At 27.0% G+C, this 15,825-nt stretch overlaps 13 protein-coding genes across 13 annotated transcripts, besides 25 other annotated features; 4 read left to right on the top strand and 9 right to left on the bottom strand. All coding sequences in view use genetic code 5, as the record gives it.

The window, feature by feature from the left end:
- Window positions 1–67, top strand: a tRNA (tRNA-Tyr).
- Window positions 68–135, top strand: a tRNA (tRNA-Cys).
- Window positions 135–200, bottom strand: a tRNA (tRNA-Trp).
- A 2-nt stretch (window positions 201–202) lies between these two features.
- Window positions 203–1,208, bottom strand: ND2 (NADH dehydrogenase subunit 2). The gene has a single exon. A coding segment is annotated over exon 1 (1,006 nt).
- Window positions 1,207–1,276, bottom strand: a tRNA (tRNA-Met).
- A 5-nt stretch (window positions 1,277–1,281) lies between these two features.
- Window positions 1,282–1,350, top strand: a tRNA (tRNA-Gln).
- Window positions 1,348–1,413, bottom strand: a tRNA (tRNA-Ile).
- Window positions 1,414–2,246: a sequence feature (control region).
- Window positions 2,247–3,116, top strand: an rRNA (s-rRNA).
- Window positions 3,117–3,189, top strand: a tRNA (tRNA-Val).
- Window positions 3,190–4,529, top strand: an rRNA (l-rRNA).
- Window positions 4,530–4,597, top strand: a tRNA (tRNA-Leu).
- A 5-nt stretch (window positions 4,598–4,602) lies between these two features.
- On the top strand, window positions 4,603–5,559 carry ND1 (NADH dehydrogenase subunit 1). Its single transcript has one exon. It carries the CDS (start codon window positions 4,603–4,605, stop codon window positions 5,557–5,559), a length of 957 nt encoding a protein of 318 aa, YP_002808574.1.
- Window positions 5,560–5,584: 25 nt separating this feature from the next.
- Window positions 5,585–5,652, bottom strand: a tRNA (tRNA-Ser).
- On the bottom strand, window positions 5,653–6,787 carry CYTB (cytochrome b). The gene has a single exon. A coding segment is annotated over exon 1 (1,135 nt).
- ND6 (NADH dehydrogenase subunit 6) lies at window positions 6,787–7,293 on the bottom strand. The gene has a single exon. The coding sequence runs from the start codon at window positions 7,291–7,293 to the stop codon at window positions 6,787–6,789; it is 507 nt and encodes a 168-aa protein (YP_002808572.1).
- Window positions 7,294–7,295: 2 nt separating this feature from the next.
- Window positions 7,296–7,364, top strand: a tRNA (tRNA-Pro).
- Window positions 7,365–7,431, bottom strand: a tRNA (tRNA-Thr).
- Window positions 7,432–7,433: 2 nt separating this feature from the next.
- On the top strand, window positions 7,434–7,736 carry ND4L (NADH dehydrogenase subunit 4L). Its single transcript has one exon. The coding sequence runs from the start codon at window positions 7,434–7,436 to the stop codon at window positions 7,734–7,736; it is 303 nt and encodes a 100-aa protein (YP_002808571.1).
- On the top strand, window positions 7,730–9,064 carry ND4 (NADH dehydrogenase subunit 4). The gene has a single exon. The coding sequence runs from the start codon at window positions 7,730–7,732 to the stop codon at window positions 9,062–9,064; it is 1,335 nt and encodes a 444-aa protein (YP_002808570.1).
- A 22-nt stretch (window positions 9,065–9,086) lies between these two features.
- On the top strand, window positions 9,087–10,814 carry ND5 (NADH dehydrogenase subunit 5). Its single transcript has one exon. The coding sequence runs from the start codon at window positions 9,087–9,089 to the stop codon at window positions 10,812–10,814; it is 1,728 nt and encodes a 575-aa protein (YP_002808569.1).
- Window positions 10,815–10,880, top strand: a tRNA (tRNA-Phe).
- Window positions 10,881–10,943, top strand: a tRNA (tRNA-His).
- A 39-nt stretch (window positions 10,944–10,982) lies between these two features.
- Window positions 10,983–11,049, bottom strand: a tRNA (tRNA-Glu).
- Window positions 11,050–11,116, bottom strand: a tRNA (tRNA-Ser).
- Window positions 11,117–11,118: 2 nt separating this feature from the next.
- Window positions 11,119–11,187, bottom strand: a tRNA (tRNA-Asn).
- Window positions 11,188–11,251, bottom strand: a tRNA (tRNA-Arg).
- Window positions 11,252–11,261: 10 nt separating this feature from the next.
- Window positions 11,262–11,327, bottom strand: a tRNA (tRNA-Ala).
- A 7-nt stretch (window positions 11,328–11,334) lies between these two features.
- On the bottom strand, window positions 11,335–11,688 carry ND3 (NADH dehydrogenase subunit 3). Its single transcript has one exon. The coding sequence runs from the start codon at window positions 11,686–11,688 to the stop codon at window positions 11,335–11,337; it is 354 nt and encodes a 117-aa protein (YP_002808568.1).
- Window positions 11,689–11,755, bottom strand: a tRNA (tRNA-Gly).
- COX3 (cytochrome c oxidase subunit III) lies at window positions 11,756–12,546 on the bottom strand. The gene has a single exon. A coding segment is annotated over exon 1 (791 nt).
- On the bottom strand, window positions 12,546–13,223 carry ATP6 (ATP synthase F0 subunit 6). Its single transcript has one exon. The coding sequence runs from the start codon at window positions 13,221–13,223 to the stop codon at window positions 12,546–12,548; it is 678 nt and encodes a 225-aa protein (YP_002808566.1).
- On the bottom strand, window positions 13,217–13,378 carry ATP8 (ATP synthase F0 subunit 8). The gene has a single exon. The coding sequence runs from the start codon at window positions 13,376–13,378 to the stop codon at window positions 13,217–13,219; it is 162 nt and encodes a 53-aa protein (YP_002808565.1).
- Window positions 13,379–13,445, bottom strand: a tRNA (tRNA-Asp).
- A 1-nt stretch (window position 13,446) lies between these two features.
- Window positions 13,447–13,513, bottom strand: a tRNA (tRNA-Lys).
- COX2 (cytochrome c oxidase subunit II) lies at window positions 13,514–14,198 on the bottom strand. The gene has a single exon. A coding segment is annotated over exon 1 (685 nt).
- Window positions 14,199–14,223: 25 nt separating this feature from the next.
- Window positions 14,224–14,291, bottom strand: a tRNA (tRNA-Leu).
- On the bottom strand, window positions 14,292–15,825 carry COX1 (cytochrome c oxidase subunit I). Its single transcript has one exon. A coding segment is annotated over exon 1 (1,534 nt).

Below are 15,825 nucleotides of genomic sequence, written 5' to 3'. Positions count from 1 at the left end.
GATAAGATGGCTGAGTTATATAAGCGTTAGATTGTAAATCTAAAAACAAGTTTAAACTTTCTTATTAGGTTCTATAGTAAAATGGAAAATAATATTAGATTGCAAATCTAAAGATGTGGTTAGACACTAGAACTTAGGATTTAAAAGAAGATTCTTTTTTTTTAAGCTTTGAAGGCTTTTAGTTTATATAACTTAAAATCCTAAATTGAAAATGGGATTGGTAAACATAATCCAAATATATTAATAAATGTAAAAATAGCTAAAAATGGAGAGAAAGCTCATAAGGATTTAATTTTTAAAAGGGAGGAAAATGAAGGAAAAGATAATAAAATTATTGGGATAAAAATACGTAGATAGAAGTAAAGAGTAATTAAACTAGAAAATAGGATCACCAAGAGAGAAAAAATTATTATTTTAGAAGAAAGAAGTTGAATTATAATCCATTTAGGTGAAAATCCTATAAAAGGAGGTAGGCCGCCAAGTGATAGAAGATTTAAAGGAAGAAGAAGGTTAAGAATAGAACTGTTTTTATTTTGATTTATTAGATTAGAAATCGAATAGGTTTGAGTTGAATGAAGAAGAATAATAACAGATCCTGAAATGAAAGAATAAAATAAAAAATATGTCAGTCATATTATGTCATTAATAGTTATAGCAATAAGTATCCAAGATATGTGATTAATAGAAGAGAAAGCTATAAGTTTACGTAGTTTCATAATATTTAATCCACCTAAGGCTCCAATAAGAGAAGAAAGAATAGCTGCCAGGGTAATTATGAAGATAAGATTAGAGGAATATGTTAAATAAGAGATTAAAAATATTGGAGCTAGTTTTTGAATTGTTAAAAGAATAAAAGCTTGAGGTCAAGTCAGACCTTCGATAACTTGGGGAAATCAGAAATGTAGTGGAGCCGCACCTAATTTTAAAAGTAAAGATAAAGTAATTAGGATATAGGAAAAATCATTTGAAAATATGTGTATAGATCTAGATATAATTAAGATTGTTGATGCTATAGCTTGAATTAAAAAGTATTTAATTGCAGCTTCTGTTGAATAAGGACATAATTTGATTGCAATTAGGGGGATAAATGAGAGCAGATTCAATTCAAGCCCAATTCAAGCCCCAAATCAGGAGGAGGAACAAATTGATAAAGAGGTACCAGTTAATAAGGTACAAAAGAATAAAAAATAAGAAATTGGAAAGGTCATTAAAAAGAGAAAGATTGGACTTTCATTTACGGGGTATGAGCCCATTAGCTTAGTTAGCTTATCTTTAAAATATTATTTGTTGGTGTATAGGGCACATGAAGTTTTGATCTTTAAGGAAGCGGTGTAAATCCTCTATAAATAATATAGGTAAAAAAATACATTATTAGCTCTATCAAAGCTACCCTTTTAAATCAGGCACTATATTAAAAGAAAATAAATTAAAATAAAGAAAAATATTTTAAAATAATTACTAAAAATAAAATAAAGAAATTAAAAAAATCACAGAAGAGAGTTTAAATTAATATAAATATCAATTTAATTCAAACAGAACTAAAGAGATAAATAAAATTATATATATATACATTTATATATATATATTTATAAAGAGTTAAATTATATATACTTCATGAAGTTATATATTACATTTATTTACATTTAATTAATAATTGTTTTTATTAAAATAACTTATATATATATATGAATATATTATATAATATCATTTGATTTTCTTATATTAGAAATAATTCTAACGGTCCTTTGATTTCATCCCCGTGAGAGGGAATGTGGAAATCAAAGACCGTTAGAATTATTTCTCTTTTGATTAAATTATAAATTTATAGAACAATTTTTTTTTATATAACTTCTTTTTATATAATTGTATGATTTATAAAATTTTAAATGTATAATTTTTATTTTAAAAATATACTCATTTTATTTCTTTCTTTTGTGTGATTTATATTTCTTGTTATATAAATGAATTTTTGCCGATATACACATGTATTTTCATATATGTATATGTGTTTTATATTATTATTTATATAATGATTTATTTAAAATATACACATTTATTTTTATATATGTTTTTTTTTTTATTTACAGTTTTTTTTATAAAATTTATCTATGTATATATACATATATATATATGTATATCACAAAAATATAATAATAGAGCTAAAATGAGATAAATTAAAAAGTATTCTTAAATAAAAATAAGTAAATTAAATTTAATTATGTATTTAATGTTTTTAAGTTTTTTAGAAAAAAGTTTGATTAACTCTTTGGTTCTTATAATAATTACTGATTTTGTATGAGAGTTTTTGCATGTAATTGTATATAAATTTAAAATTTATATATGAAATTTGGTTATAATAAGAAAATATCTTATTAATCTTAATTCTCAGCATATAATATTAAATAATTTAAAAAATTAAGATTTAGCAGTCAGTTTAAACCTAATTAATATTGTGCCAGCAGTTGCGGTTATACTTTAAGGTTAAATAAGGATATATTGGGTCATTGTTAAGCAGAAATAAATTATAAAAATTCTTGGAAAATAAAAAGGTGAAATTAGGTTATTTTTTTAAAGGTAATATTGATATAAATAAAAGTTTAGAAATTAGAGCTGAAGCAATAAAAAATTGGATTTAAACTAGGATTAGATACCCTACTATACCAAAAAGTAATTTTTTAAGACCTAAGTATTTAAAGTTATGTACTTGAAATTTGAATAATTTGGCGGTGATTTAGTCTTGTCAGAGGAACCTGTTTTTAAATCGATACACCACGAAAAATCTTACTTAGGCTTGTAGAGTAGTATGTATACCATCATTATTAGGTAATTTTTATAGAATAAATTACTAAAAATAATTATTAATAGTGTTAAATATATTAGATCAAGGTGCAGCTAATGCTTAAGTTAAAATGGGTTACAATAAAAATTTATTTAATACGGAATATTAATTTAAATAATTAATTAGAAGGAGGATTTGATTGTAAATTAAATTTAATATGTTTAGTTAGATATAAGCTCTAAATCATGTACATATCGCCCGTCGCTTTCATTACCAAAATGAGATAAGTCGTAACATAGTAGGCTTACTGGAAAGTGAGCCTGGATAGGAAAAAAATCAAAGTAGAGCTAAGTTAGTATAGCATTTCAGTTACGTTGAAAAGATTTATTGTGCAATTCAATATACTTTGAGAAATTTTAAATTATTGCTTAGATAAGAATTTACTTAAATATAAAAAAATTAATAAAAAAATAAGTCAGTAATTAATAATGAAATTTATTAGATAGGCAATAGAATAAAAGTACTGAATGGGAAGTAAAATTAAAAAATTTTAAAGTATAAAAGTAAATTTAAATTTTTGTACCTTGTGTATCAGGGATAATTAAAATTATTCATAAAAAATGTTTATCCCGAAATAAAGATAGCTAATATTATACTTAATTTTTTGTGACATAAAAATTTATAATATAATATTAAAGATGAAATGTCAAACGAGCTTTATAGTATCTGGTTTTTTAGGAATAAAATATAATTTAATTATTGAAATAAAATAAATTCAATATTTAAGGATAGGAGGGAAAAGCTTCTTATACTATTAAAATCAGACAATAGAATAAAAAATTTAAGATAAATGTTTTCTAAGCTTAAAAGTAGTTATGAAATTAAAGTGTTCTAATTTAGATTTAATGAAATAATAATTTATTATATCTTTGATAAAGTACTAAAATATTAAATTTAATATTAAATTTTAAGAAGAAATGATTATATAAGTAAAATTAAAATTTGTAGAATGATTATTTTTTTAAAGTGAAATATTAGAAATTAAAATTATAAATTAATCATGAAATAAAAAAGGAACTCGGCAAAAAGATTTCTTGCCTGTTTATCAAAAACATGTCTATTTGAGGTTATGTATAGTCTAGCCTGCTCACTGACAAAAATGTTAAATAGCCGCGGTATTTTGACCGTGCAAAGGTAGCATAATCATTAGTTTTTTAATTGAAAACTTGTATGAATGGTTGGACAAAGAAAAAGCTGTCTCTTTTATTTGAATTGAAATTAACTTCTAAGTGAAAAGGCTTAGATTTTTTAGAGGGACGATAAGACCCTATAAAGCTTTATAAGTTAAGTAAGTTAAATTAATTTTTTAAAATAAAAATAAGCTTAAAAAATTTATTTGGTTGGGGCGACAATGGTATAAATTAAATAACTGCTATTAAAATTAAGCAATTATATTTGATTAGAATTATAATTGATCCTTATTATGGATTAAAAGATCAAGTTACTTTAGGGATAACAGCGTAATTTCTTTTGAGAGTTCTTATCAAAGAAGAAGTTTGCGACCTCGATGTTGAATTAAAATGTCTTTATAGTGCAGAAGCTATAAAAGAAGGTCTGTTCGACCTTTAATTTTTTACATGATTTGAGTTCAGACCGGTGTAAGCCAGGTCGGTTTCTATCTTCTAAAAAGAAATAAATTACTTTAGTACGAAAGGATTAAGTAGTTAAAATTTTTTTGATAATTGAAATAACTATTTTGTCAGATAATATGTACTAGATTTAGGATCTAGCTAAATAGAATAAATTCTATAAATAGTAAAGTAATTGAATCTAATTGTTTTGTGTTATTAGTGGAAGTAGTAAATTATTTAGTTTTAATTATTTGTGTTTTAGTTGGAGTAGCTTTTGTAACTTTATTAGAACGAAAAATTTTAGGATATATTCAAATTCGTAAAGGCCCAAATAAAGTAGGTTATATGGGATTGTTCCAACCATTTTCTGATGCTGTGAAACTTTTTAGTAAGGAACAGACTATACCAATTATATCAAATTTTATTATTTATTATTTTTGTCCTATTTTTAGGTTATTTTTATCATTATTAGTTTGAAGAGTTTTGCCGTATGATGTAGGACTAGTAAGATTTAATATGAGAATTCTATTTTTTTTTTGTTGTTTAGGTATAGGGGTTTATAGTGTTATAGTAGCAGGTTGGGCATCAAATTGTAAGTATTCTTTATTAGGTAGGTTACGAAAAGTGGCCCAAACTATTTCTTATGAGGTAAGGTTGGCTTTAATTTTGCTATCATTTATTGTGCTATTAGGAGGATTTAGTTTAGAATTATTTAATAAGTATCAAAATTATATCTGATTTATATTTTTATCTTTACCTTTAAGATTAATTTGGTTTGCTTCTTGTTTAGCGGAAACTAATCGAACACCTTTTGATTTTGCAGAAGGTGAGTCTGAGTTAGTTTCAGGATTTAATACAGAATATAGGAGAGGGGGATTTGCTCTAATTTTTATGGCAGAATATTCTAGAATTCTCTTTATGAGAGTTCTTTTTGTTGTTGTGTTCTTAGGGAGAAATCCTTGTAGTTTAGTATTTTATCTAAAATCAATATTCTTAGCATTTGTTTTTGTATGAGTTCGAGGTACTTTACCTCGGTTACGATATGATAAATTAATATATTTAGCTTGAAAGAGTTTTTTACCAGTTTCTATTAATTATTTATTTTTTTTTATTGGGGTAAAATCTTTATGTTTTGTTCTTAATTTATAAATATAATTAAAGTTATATATTAAACCGATCATTAAGTAAAATTTCCCTTTTCTGATATTTTCAAAATATCTATTTTTTATAAACTAAATGGTCATTTTAATATTTTATCTCAGCTTATAAGTAATAATGGATTAATAATAAATAGAGAAAAATAAGTAATAGTTAAAATTTGACCTGTAATAACATAAGGTTCTTCTACAGGTCGAGCTCCAATTCAAGTAAGAAGAATTAGTACTGAAACTAAAACTCAAAATATAATTTGATTTAAAGGATAAAATGTTAGACTTCGGAAATTTGAAGTATGGGTAAAAGGTAGAATTATAATAATTGCTACCGAAGCAACTAGGGCGATTACTCCTCCAAGCTTATTTGGGATTGATCGTAGGATTGCATAAGCAAATAAAAAATATCATTCTGGTTGAATATGGGCAGGAGTAACTAGTGGATTGGCTCTAATAAAATTATCAGGGTCACCTAATAGGTATGGATTAAGAAGAGATAAAATTAATAGAAGTGTAAATATAACAATAAATCCTACAATATCTTTAAATGTGAAATAAGGATGAAAAGGAACTTTATCTAATTGTCTTGAAACACCTAGAGGGTTATTAGCACCGGATTGATGTAGGAAAAAAATATGGATAATAGTTATTGCTGCAATGATAAAGGGAAGGACAAAATGAAAAGTGAAAAAGCGAGTTAATGTGGCGTTATCAACTGAAAAGCCTCCTCAGATTCATTGGACAAGATCTGTTCCAATATACGGGATAGCTGAAAAGAGGTTAGTAATCACAGTAGCACCTCAGAATGATATTTGTCCCCATGGGAGAACATAGCCTAGAAAAGCTGTTGCTATGACTATAAATAAAATTACTACTCCTACTATTCAAGCATGGAAAGTTATATAAGATCCATAATAAATACCTCGGCCAATATGAATATAAAGACAAATAAAAAAAAAAGAGGCCCCATTAGCATGTATTGTACGAAGGAGTCACCCATAATTTACGTCTCGACAGATATGTGCTACTCTAGAGAATGCTAAGTCAATATGGGCAGTATAGTGCATTGCTAAAAACAGACCTGTGGCGATTTGAATAATTAAACATAAACCTAGAAGAGATCCAAAATTTCAGAAAGTAGAAATATTTGAAGGAAGAGGTATATCAATTAAAGAATTATTTACGATTTTGAATAAAGGATGAACTTTTCGAAGAGGTATTGTCATTAAGGAGATAGTCGCAAAGGCCCTTTAAATAAATTAGAGATTTTTACTACAACAATTAAAGTTAGAAGTAAATAAAGGATAATAAATAAAGTAAAATTTATTAAGTTAGTACTATAAATTCATCTAATAATAAACACATTTGATGAATTAGATACTAATGATGAAAGGGGTAAATTAGTTATTGTTTCACTTATTAAAGGATCTCATAGAATAGAGAGTGGGGTGAGAATAAAGATTAAAAGAGTCGAAAAAAAGAGAGAAGAATAAGAGAATGAAAAAGATTCATTTGAGGCTAAGGAAGTAACATAAATAAATAATACTAATATACCTCCTAAAAAAATTATGAATAAAATATAAGAGAATCAGTAAGTGTATGTTATTAATCCGGCTGAAAGCGAAATTAGGACAGTTTGAATTAATAAGGTCAATCCCATTGAGAGAGGATGGTAAAGTCGTGTAAATAATAATGATAGAATTAAAATTAACGGGATAAAAAGTAAGTTCATATCAGAGAATAGTTTAAATAAAAATTTTAGTTTTGGGAATTAAAGATAAAGATTAATTTCTTTTTCTCTGAAGTTTTAAGAAAAATTTATTTCATTATTGGTTTACAAGACCAAGGTTTTAAATTAAACTATTAAAACTAATGGTAAGTTTTAGAAGTATAATAGTTTTTATTCCTATAGTAATAATTTTTTGTGGGATATGGGGATTTATTACATATAATAAGCATATACTAAATTCTTTATTAAGATTAGAGTTTATAATACTTGGGGTTTTCTGATTAATAAGAATTCAATTGACTCTAGTAGGGAGGGAAATTTATTTTTCTCTATTTTTTTTAACGTTAGCTGCGTGTGAAGGGTCTTTAGGATTAACTATGTTGATTTTAGTGGTCCGGAGCCATGGAAATGATGTATTTAGTAGATTTAATTTATTAGAATGTTAAAATTTATTTTACCTTTGATTTTATTGATAAAGTTTAATAAAGAATGAAAGGTATCTCAAGTAGGTTTGTTTTTTTTAAGGTTCTTAATTAGAGTAAATTGCTATCATAATTTTTTTTTATTTAATAGGGGGTTTAGATTAGGTATAGATTATATTAGATATATTATAATTCTATTAAGGGTTTGAATTGTTTCATTAATTTTAATTTCTAGACAGAAAATTAAAAATTTAAATAATTTTAGAAGAAGTTTTATTTCTACAAATATTTTTTTATTATTATTTTTAATATTAACTTTTTCTTCTATAGATTATTTAATGTTTTATATTAGATTTGAGGCTTCTTTAATTCCTACTTTAATTTTAATTTTAGGATGAGGATATCAACCAGAGCGTATTCAAGCAGGGATTTATATACTTTTTTATACTTTAGCTTTTTCGTTACCGTTATTGGTTTCTTTATTAATTTATTATTTTTTAACTGGGAGTTTGGTAATTAGGTTAGGAGTTCCTTTAGAGGGGGAAAATTATTTGTATAAGTTTTGGTATATAAGAACTGTATTAGCATTTTTAGTTAAATTACCTATGTTTATATTTCATTTATGATTACCAAAAGCCCATGTTGAGGCACCTATTGCCGGGTCAATAATTTTGGCTGGGGTTTTATTAAAATTAGGAGGATATGGTTTGATTCGGGTTCTTATTATATTTCAGGAAATAAATAAAAGATTTTGTTGATTTTGAGTAAGTTTAGGTATTGTAGGTGGAGTTTATATTAGGTTAATATGTATACGGCAAGTTGATATGAAATCTTTAATTGCCTATTCTTCTGTTGTTCATATAAGATTAGTTTTATGTGGTATTATAATTTTTAGTTTATGGGGATTAGCTGGGAGTGTTATTTTGATAGTTGGTCATGGTTTATGTTCTTCTGGCTTATTTTGCTTAGCTAATATAGTTTATGAACGAACAGGAAGACGAAGGTTAATAGTAAATAAGGGATTATTAGCATTTATACCAAGAATAGGTTTATGGTGATTTTTATTAAGAGTAAGAAATATAGCAAGACCTCCTTCCCTAAACTTAATAGGGGAAATTATATTAATTTTAACAGTTTTAAGATGAAGAAAAATTTCTATTTTGGGTATTAGTTTATTGTCTTTTTTTAGAGCGGCTTACACTTTATATATATATAGGTTAAGACAACATGGGATTTTTTATAATTCTTTATATTCCTGTTGTTCAGGAAAAGTTAGTGAATATTTAAGATTATTTTTACATTGGTTACCTCTAAATGCAATGATTATAAATAGAACTTTATTAATAATTTAATAATCTTTTAAATTTAAAAAGAATGATTTGGAAAATTTCTATAAATGAAATTAGGATATTAGGTTTATTTTTAGGCTCATTAATTACTGGGAGTTTAGCTTTATTAAAAATTAAGAGAGGGGTGATAGATGTAGTAGAATGAGAACTCTTTAGATTAATGGGAAGAAGAATTGTATTTACTTTAGTATTAGATTGAATCTCTTTATTGTTTATAAGATTTGTTTTTGTTATTTCTGGGAGAGTTCTTAGTTATAGAGGGAGATATATAGCCGGGGATAAAACTTTTAATCGATTCATATATCTTGTTTTAGCTTTTGTTTTGTCTATAAGTTTTATAGTTTTAAGCCCTAATTTAATTAGAATTCTTTTAGGTTGAGATGGTTTAGGGTTAGTATCTTACGCTTTAGTTATTTATTATCAAAATGAAAAATCTGCAAATGCAGGTATATTAACTATTCTTTCAAATCGAGTAGGAGATGTGGCAATTTTATTAGGGATCGGGTTAATAAGGAGATTAGGAAGGTGAAATTTTTTATTTTATAGATATTATATAGATGAAAGATGAATACTATTAAAGATTTTCTTGATAATTTCAGCTATAACTAAAAGAGCTCAAATTCCTTTCTCTGCATGGTTACCAGCTGCAATAGCAGCACCAACTCCAGTCTCAGCTTTAGTTCATTCTTCAACTTTAGTTACTGCAGGAGTATATTTAATAATCCGATTTAGAGCAGCTTTAGAAGGATCAATAATTCAAAGATTTTTATTAGTTATTTCATGTTTAACAATATTTATAGCGGGGTTAGGAGCAAATTTTGAATATGATCTTAAGAAAATTATTGCTCTATCAACTTTGAGTCAATTAGGCGTTATATTAAGGATTCTATCTTTGGGTTTCAGTGATTTAGCTTTTTTTCATTTGTTAAGCCATGCACTATTCAAAGCTTTGCTTTTTATGTGTGCTGGAATTATTATTCATAGAGTCGGAGGTTATCAAGATATTCGATTTATAGGAAATTTAGTTAAATTTATACCATTAACAGTATCATACATGACTATTGCTAATTTGGCTCTATGTGGATTTCCTTTTATAGCAGGATTTTATTCAAAGGATATAATTTTAGAAGTGGCTTTTATAAGGTGAATTAATTTTATTGCACGATTACTTTATGTGATAGCAACAGGATTAACAGTGATATACACCTTTCGTTTGATTTTTTTTTCTCTTACGGGAGAATATAACTTAGGAAGTTTAAGAAATCTTTCAGATGAAGATTTTTTAATAACTAATTCAATAAGAATTTTAGGTTTAGGAGCAATTTTAGGCGGGTCGGTATTAAGATGAATATTATTCCCAGAGTGTTATATAATTTGCTTGAGGGGAGTAATAAAAATAATAGTGTTAATAGTAAGAATTCTTGGAGGATTAATAGGCTATATTTTGAATTTTATAAGAGTAAATTATTTGTTAAAGAGAATTTATAATTATAAATCAGTTGTAATAATAGGTTCAATATGATTTATGCCTTTATTAAGAACTTTAAAATTAAGTGAAAAAAGTTTAAACATAGGATTTCAAATAGAAAAAGTAGCAGATAAAGGTTGATTTGAATTTTATGGGGGTCAAGGTTTATATTATTTATTCTCTCAGATGTTTTTTATTTTAAATTCTTTACAATTAAATAGAATTAAAGTTTTTATAAAAATATCTATAGTTATAATTATTATTTTTATAATTTTAAGTATATAAATTTATATAATTTAAAAAAGAATATTGCATTGAAGCTGCAAAAGTAGATGAAAAATCTTATAAATAATTCAAATAGTTTAAAAAAAATGTTAGCTTGTGGCGCTTAAGATGTAATATTTACTTTGAATTTAATATATATAAAAAAGAATAAAAAAATTTTTAGAAAAAAATTTTTAGAAAAAAATTTTTCAGTTTTACAATGAAAATGTAATGTGTTAGTTTACACTATAAAAATAAGAACATAAACGGAATTTAACCGCTTAAAAAAAAGTTAGAAGCTTCTTTTTTTGACATAATGTTCCTTCTTGATTGGAAGAGTTAAACTTCAATTTTATCATTAACAGTGATACACCTCGATTTTGGTTTCAATCAATTATTAGAGGCTTAAAGGCCAAAGTTTAGGTCGAAACTAAATGCGATAATTTCGCTTTCTAATAGGAATATTTATAAAACCAGTTTTTAGAAACACTTTATGAATGCAACTCATATGTCATAAAATTAGACTATGGTCTTGAATATATTACTTAGATCATTCTAAAGCTCCTTGAAATCATTCATAATATAAACCTAAAAGAAGGATAATTAAAAATAAAGTTCTAGTGAATAACCAAGAAAAAACTTTAGTAATATTAAAAATTGAGGCTAGAGGGAGAAGAAGTGTAATTTCTACATCAAAAATAAGAAAAATAACTGCAATAAGAAAAAATCGAAGCGAGAAGGGAAATCGGGCTGACCCCTTAGGGTCAAATCCACATTCGTAAGGAGAATTTTTTTCTCGATCAAAAATAGTTTTTTTTGAAATTAACGATGCTAAAGTTATAACAATGTAACAAATTAATAAAGTTAAGGTGGAAATAAAAAATATTGTAATAATTATTTTTTCTAGAAAAGTTCTAGACTTTCTGATTGGAAGTCAGATATACTTTATATATTAAAAAAATTATCCTCCTCATCAGTAGATAAAGATATAAAGGAACAATCAAACTACATCTACAAAATGTCAATACCATGCAGCTGCCTCAAATCCAACATGATGGTTAGATGAAAAATGACAAAAATAAAGACGAAAAAAGCAAATAAGTAAAAATGATGAACCAATGATAACATGAAGACCATGAAAACCTGTAGCCACAAAAAAAGTAGAACCAAAAACTGAGTCTGCAATAGTAAATGGAGCTTCAAAGTATTCAAAGGCTTGGAGGAGAGAAAAATAAATTCCTAAAATAATTGTTAAACCTAAACTTTGGATAGCTTGACTATGATTAGATTCTATAATAGCATGATGGGCTCAGGTTACAGTTGCTCCAGAAGATAGGAGAATAGTTGTATTAAGAAGGGGAATTTGAAATGGATTAAATGGTTGGATACCAAAGGGAGGCCAGTTTATCCCAATTTCAACAGTTGGGGCTAATCTTCTATGAAAGAAAGCTCAAAAGAATGAAAAGAAAAAAAGAACTTCAGAGGCAATAAATAGAATTATACCTCATCGTAATCCTTTGACTACTACAGAAGTATGAAGCCCTTGAAAAGTTCCTTCCCGAGTTACATCTCGTCATCATTGGTATATTGTTAAAAGAATAGCAATAAATCTTAATAATAGGAGATTTATATTATATTGGTGGAATCATTTAATTAAACCTGTAGTTAATATCATAGCTCTAATTGAGCCAGTTAAAGGTCAAGGCCTTATATCTACTAAGTGATAGGGATGAAAACCATGAGATGATGTCATTAGTTAATTTCTCCAGTATAAAGAGTTCTTAAAACAGCAAAAACATAAGATTGAATGATTGCGACAGCAGATTCTAAAGTCAAAAGTAAGATTTGAGAAAAGATTAATATTGAAAGAATAATTGAAGATCTTATAGAGGGACCAGTATTTCCTAATAAAGTAAGAAGAAGATGACCTGCAATTATATTAGCTGCTAATCGTACAGCTAAAGTCCCAGGCCGGATAATATTTCTAATAGTTTCAATTAAAACTATAAATGGTATAAGAATAGAAGGTGTACCTTGGGGGACTAAATGGGCAAATATATGTTGAGTATGATTAATTCAACCTCTAAGTATTAAAGTTACTCAAAGAGGTAATGAAAGAGCTAGAGTTATTGCCATATGTCTTGATCTAGTAAACACATAAGGTAATAAACCTAAAAAGTTATTGTAGAGAATTATAGAAAATAATCCAACAAAGAATAAAGTTGAACCTAAGGAATAAGGAGTTAAAAGAGCTTTAAATTCTTTATGTAAAGTAAAAATAATTTCTCTTCAGCATAGAGACCATCGTGAGGGGGAAGCTCAATATAAGTAAGGAATGAATATGAGTCCTAAAAGAGTTGAAATTCAGTTTAATGAAAAATTAAAAATTCTTGAAGATGGTTCAAAAATTGAAAATAAATTAGCTATAATTTTCAAAAAAATTGAGGAGTAATATGGGAAAAAGAAATTTTAAAATTAATTTTTTCGAAAGGTTTAAAAAAATAGTTTAAAGAAACAAAGATAATAAATGTAAATAGGAAAAAAAAATAAAGATAAAACCAAAGTATTGGGGCTATTTGAGGCATCAAGAAATATCTTAAGAAAGATAACTTTAATATGACAAATTAATATTATAAATTTAACTAATTTCTTGCCACCAGAAGTAGGCGTTATACTATATTAGGTTTAAAAGACCTACACTTACTTTCAGTCATCGGGTGAGTCTGAATACGAAGAAATTCAATTTAAAAAGGAATTTGTATTGACACTTTCAATTACAATAGGTATAAATCTATGGTTTGCCCCACAAATTTCTGAACACTGTCCATAAAAAAGTCCTGGACGTGATATTAAAAATCTGGTTTGATTAAGTCGGCCTGGGATAGCATCTGCTTTAACCCCTAAGGCTGGAACTGTTCAGGAGTGAATTACATCTGCTGCTGTAATTACAATACGAATTTGTGTGTTTATAGGGAGAACAGTTCGATTATCAACATCTAGAAGCCGGAAGCCTGATAAGTCTAGCTCGTTAGTGGGAGTTATATAAGAGTCAAATTCAACATTAAGGAAATCAGAATATTCATAACTTCAATATCATTGATGGCCTACGGTTTTTAAGGTAATAGATGGGTTATTGACTTCATCTAGTAAGTAAAGTAACCGAAGAGAAGGGAGGGCAATAAAAATTAAAATGATTGCTGGAACTGCAGTTCAAATTAATTCAATAGTTTGATGTTCGAGTATAAATCGATTGATAAGTGAATTTCTAAGTACCGATGCAAGTATATAACCAACGAAGGTAATAATTATAATAAGAACAACTATGATATGATCATGGAAGAAAATTAATTGTTCTATTAAAGGAGAAGCTCCATCTTGAAGACCTAAAAAAGTTCATGTTGCCATTATAAAAATTATTAGATTAGAAAAATTCTAAAAGAAGAATAAATTTCTTCCTAGTAGGAGCTTAAATCCTATACATCTATCTGTCATTTTAGAAATTAGAAATTAGTGGAATTTCTATATAAGAATGATCAGCTGGGGGATAAGAGTGATTTCATTCAATTGAGGAGGGTAAAAATGGAGTAAATAAAATAGGTCGATTAGAGATTAGAGCTTCTCAAATAATAATTATAAAGATTAATATAGCAACAAGAGATACTATAGAACCTATAGAAGAAACAATATTTCATGTTGTATAGGCATCTGGGTAATCAGAATAGCGTCGAGGTATACCATTAAGTCCTAGAAAATGTTGGGGAAAGAAGGTGATATTTACACCTGTGAATATAATAAAAAAGTGGATTTTTATTCATTTAGGATTTAGAGATAAACCGGTAAATAGAGGAAATCAGTGTGCAATACCAGCAAAAATACCAAATACAGCTCCTATAGATAAAACATAGTGGAAATGGGCTACGACATAGTATGTATCGTGGAGAATAATGTCAATTGATGAATTAGCTAAAACAACTCCTGTAAGACCCCCAACAGTAAATAAGAAGATAAATCCTAAAGCTCATAATATTGAAGGCCTATAATTAATTTGTGTACCATGAAGAGTTCTTAGTCATCTAAAAATTTTGATTCCTGTTGGAACAGCAATGATTATTGTTGCTGATGTAAAATAGGCTCGTGTGTCAACATCCATTCCGACTGTAAATATATGATGAGCTCAGACAATAAACCCTAGAATACCAATAGCCATTATAGCATAGATTATACCTAAAGTTCCGAATGATTCTTTTTTCCCAGATTCCTGACTTACAATGTGGGAGATTATACCAAATGCTGGTAAAATAAGAATATAAACTTCTGGGTGACCAAAGAATCAGAATAAATGCTGGTACAAAACAGGGTCTCCACCGCCAGCAGGGTCAAAAAATGATGTATTAAGGTTTCGATCGGTTAGAAGTATAGTAATTGCTCCTGCTAGAACTGGTAAGGATAAAAGTAAGAGAATTGCAGTAATAAATACAGATCAAACAAATAAAGGTATTTGGTCTATTCTTATACCAAAAGATCGTATATTAATTACAGTTGTTATAAAATTAACTGCACCAAGAATAGAAGAGACACCTGCAAGATGAAGTGAGAAAATACCTAGATCGACTGAAGCCCCTGCATGGGCAATAGCTGCTGCTAGTGGGGGATAGACAGTTCAACCTGTGCCGACACCTCTTTCTACTATACCTCTTATTAATAATAGAGTCAGAGATGGGGGTAAGAGTCAAAATCTTATATTGTTTATACGAGGGAATGCTATGTCAGGGGCTCCTAATATAAGGGGGACTAGTCAATTACCAAATCCTCCAATTATAATTGGTATAACTATAAAAAAGATTATAACGAAAGCATGAGCGGTAACAACAACATTATAAATTTGATCATTACCAATAAGTGTTCCTGGTTGTCCTAGTTCAGCACGAATAATTAAACTTAATGAGGTTCCTACTATTCCAGATCATGCTCCAAAAATAAAATATAGAGTACCAATGTCTTTATGATTTGTAGAAAAGAATCATCGTTGCAT

This window comes from Scylla paramamosain, mitochondrion (genome assembly GCF_035594125.1).
Source record: "Scylla paramamosain mitochondrion, complete genome".
Classification (NCBI taxonomy): domain Eukaryota; kingdom Metazoa; phylum Arthropoda; class Malacostraca; order Decapoda; family Portunidae; genus Scylla; species Scylla paramamosain.
Note: the sequence above shows the minus strand (reverse complement) of the source record. Positions and strands in the feature narration are given on the sequence as shown.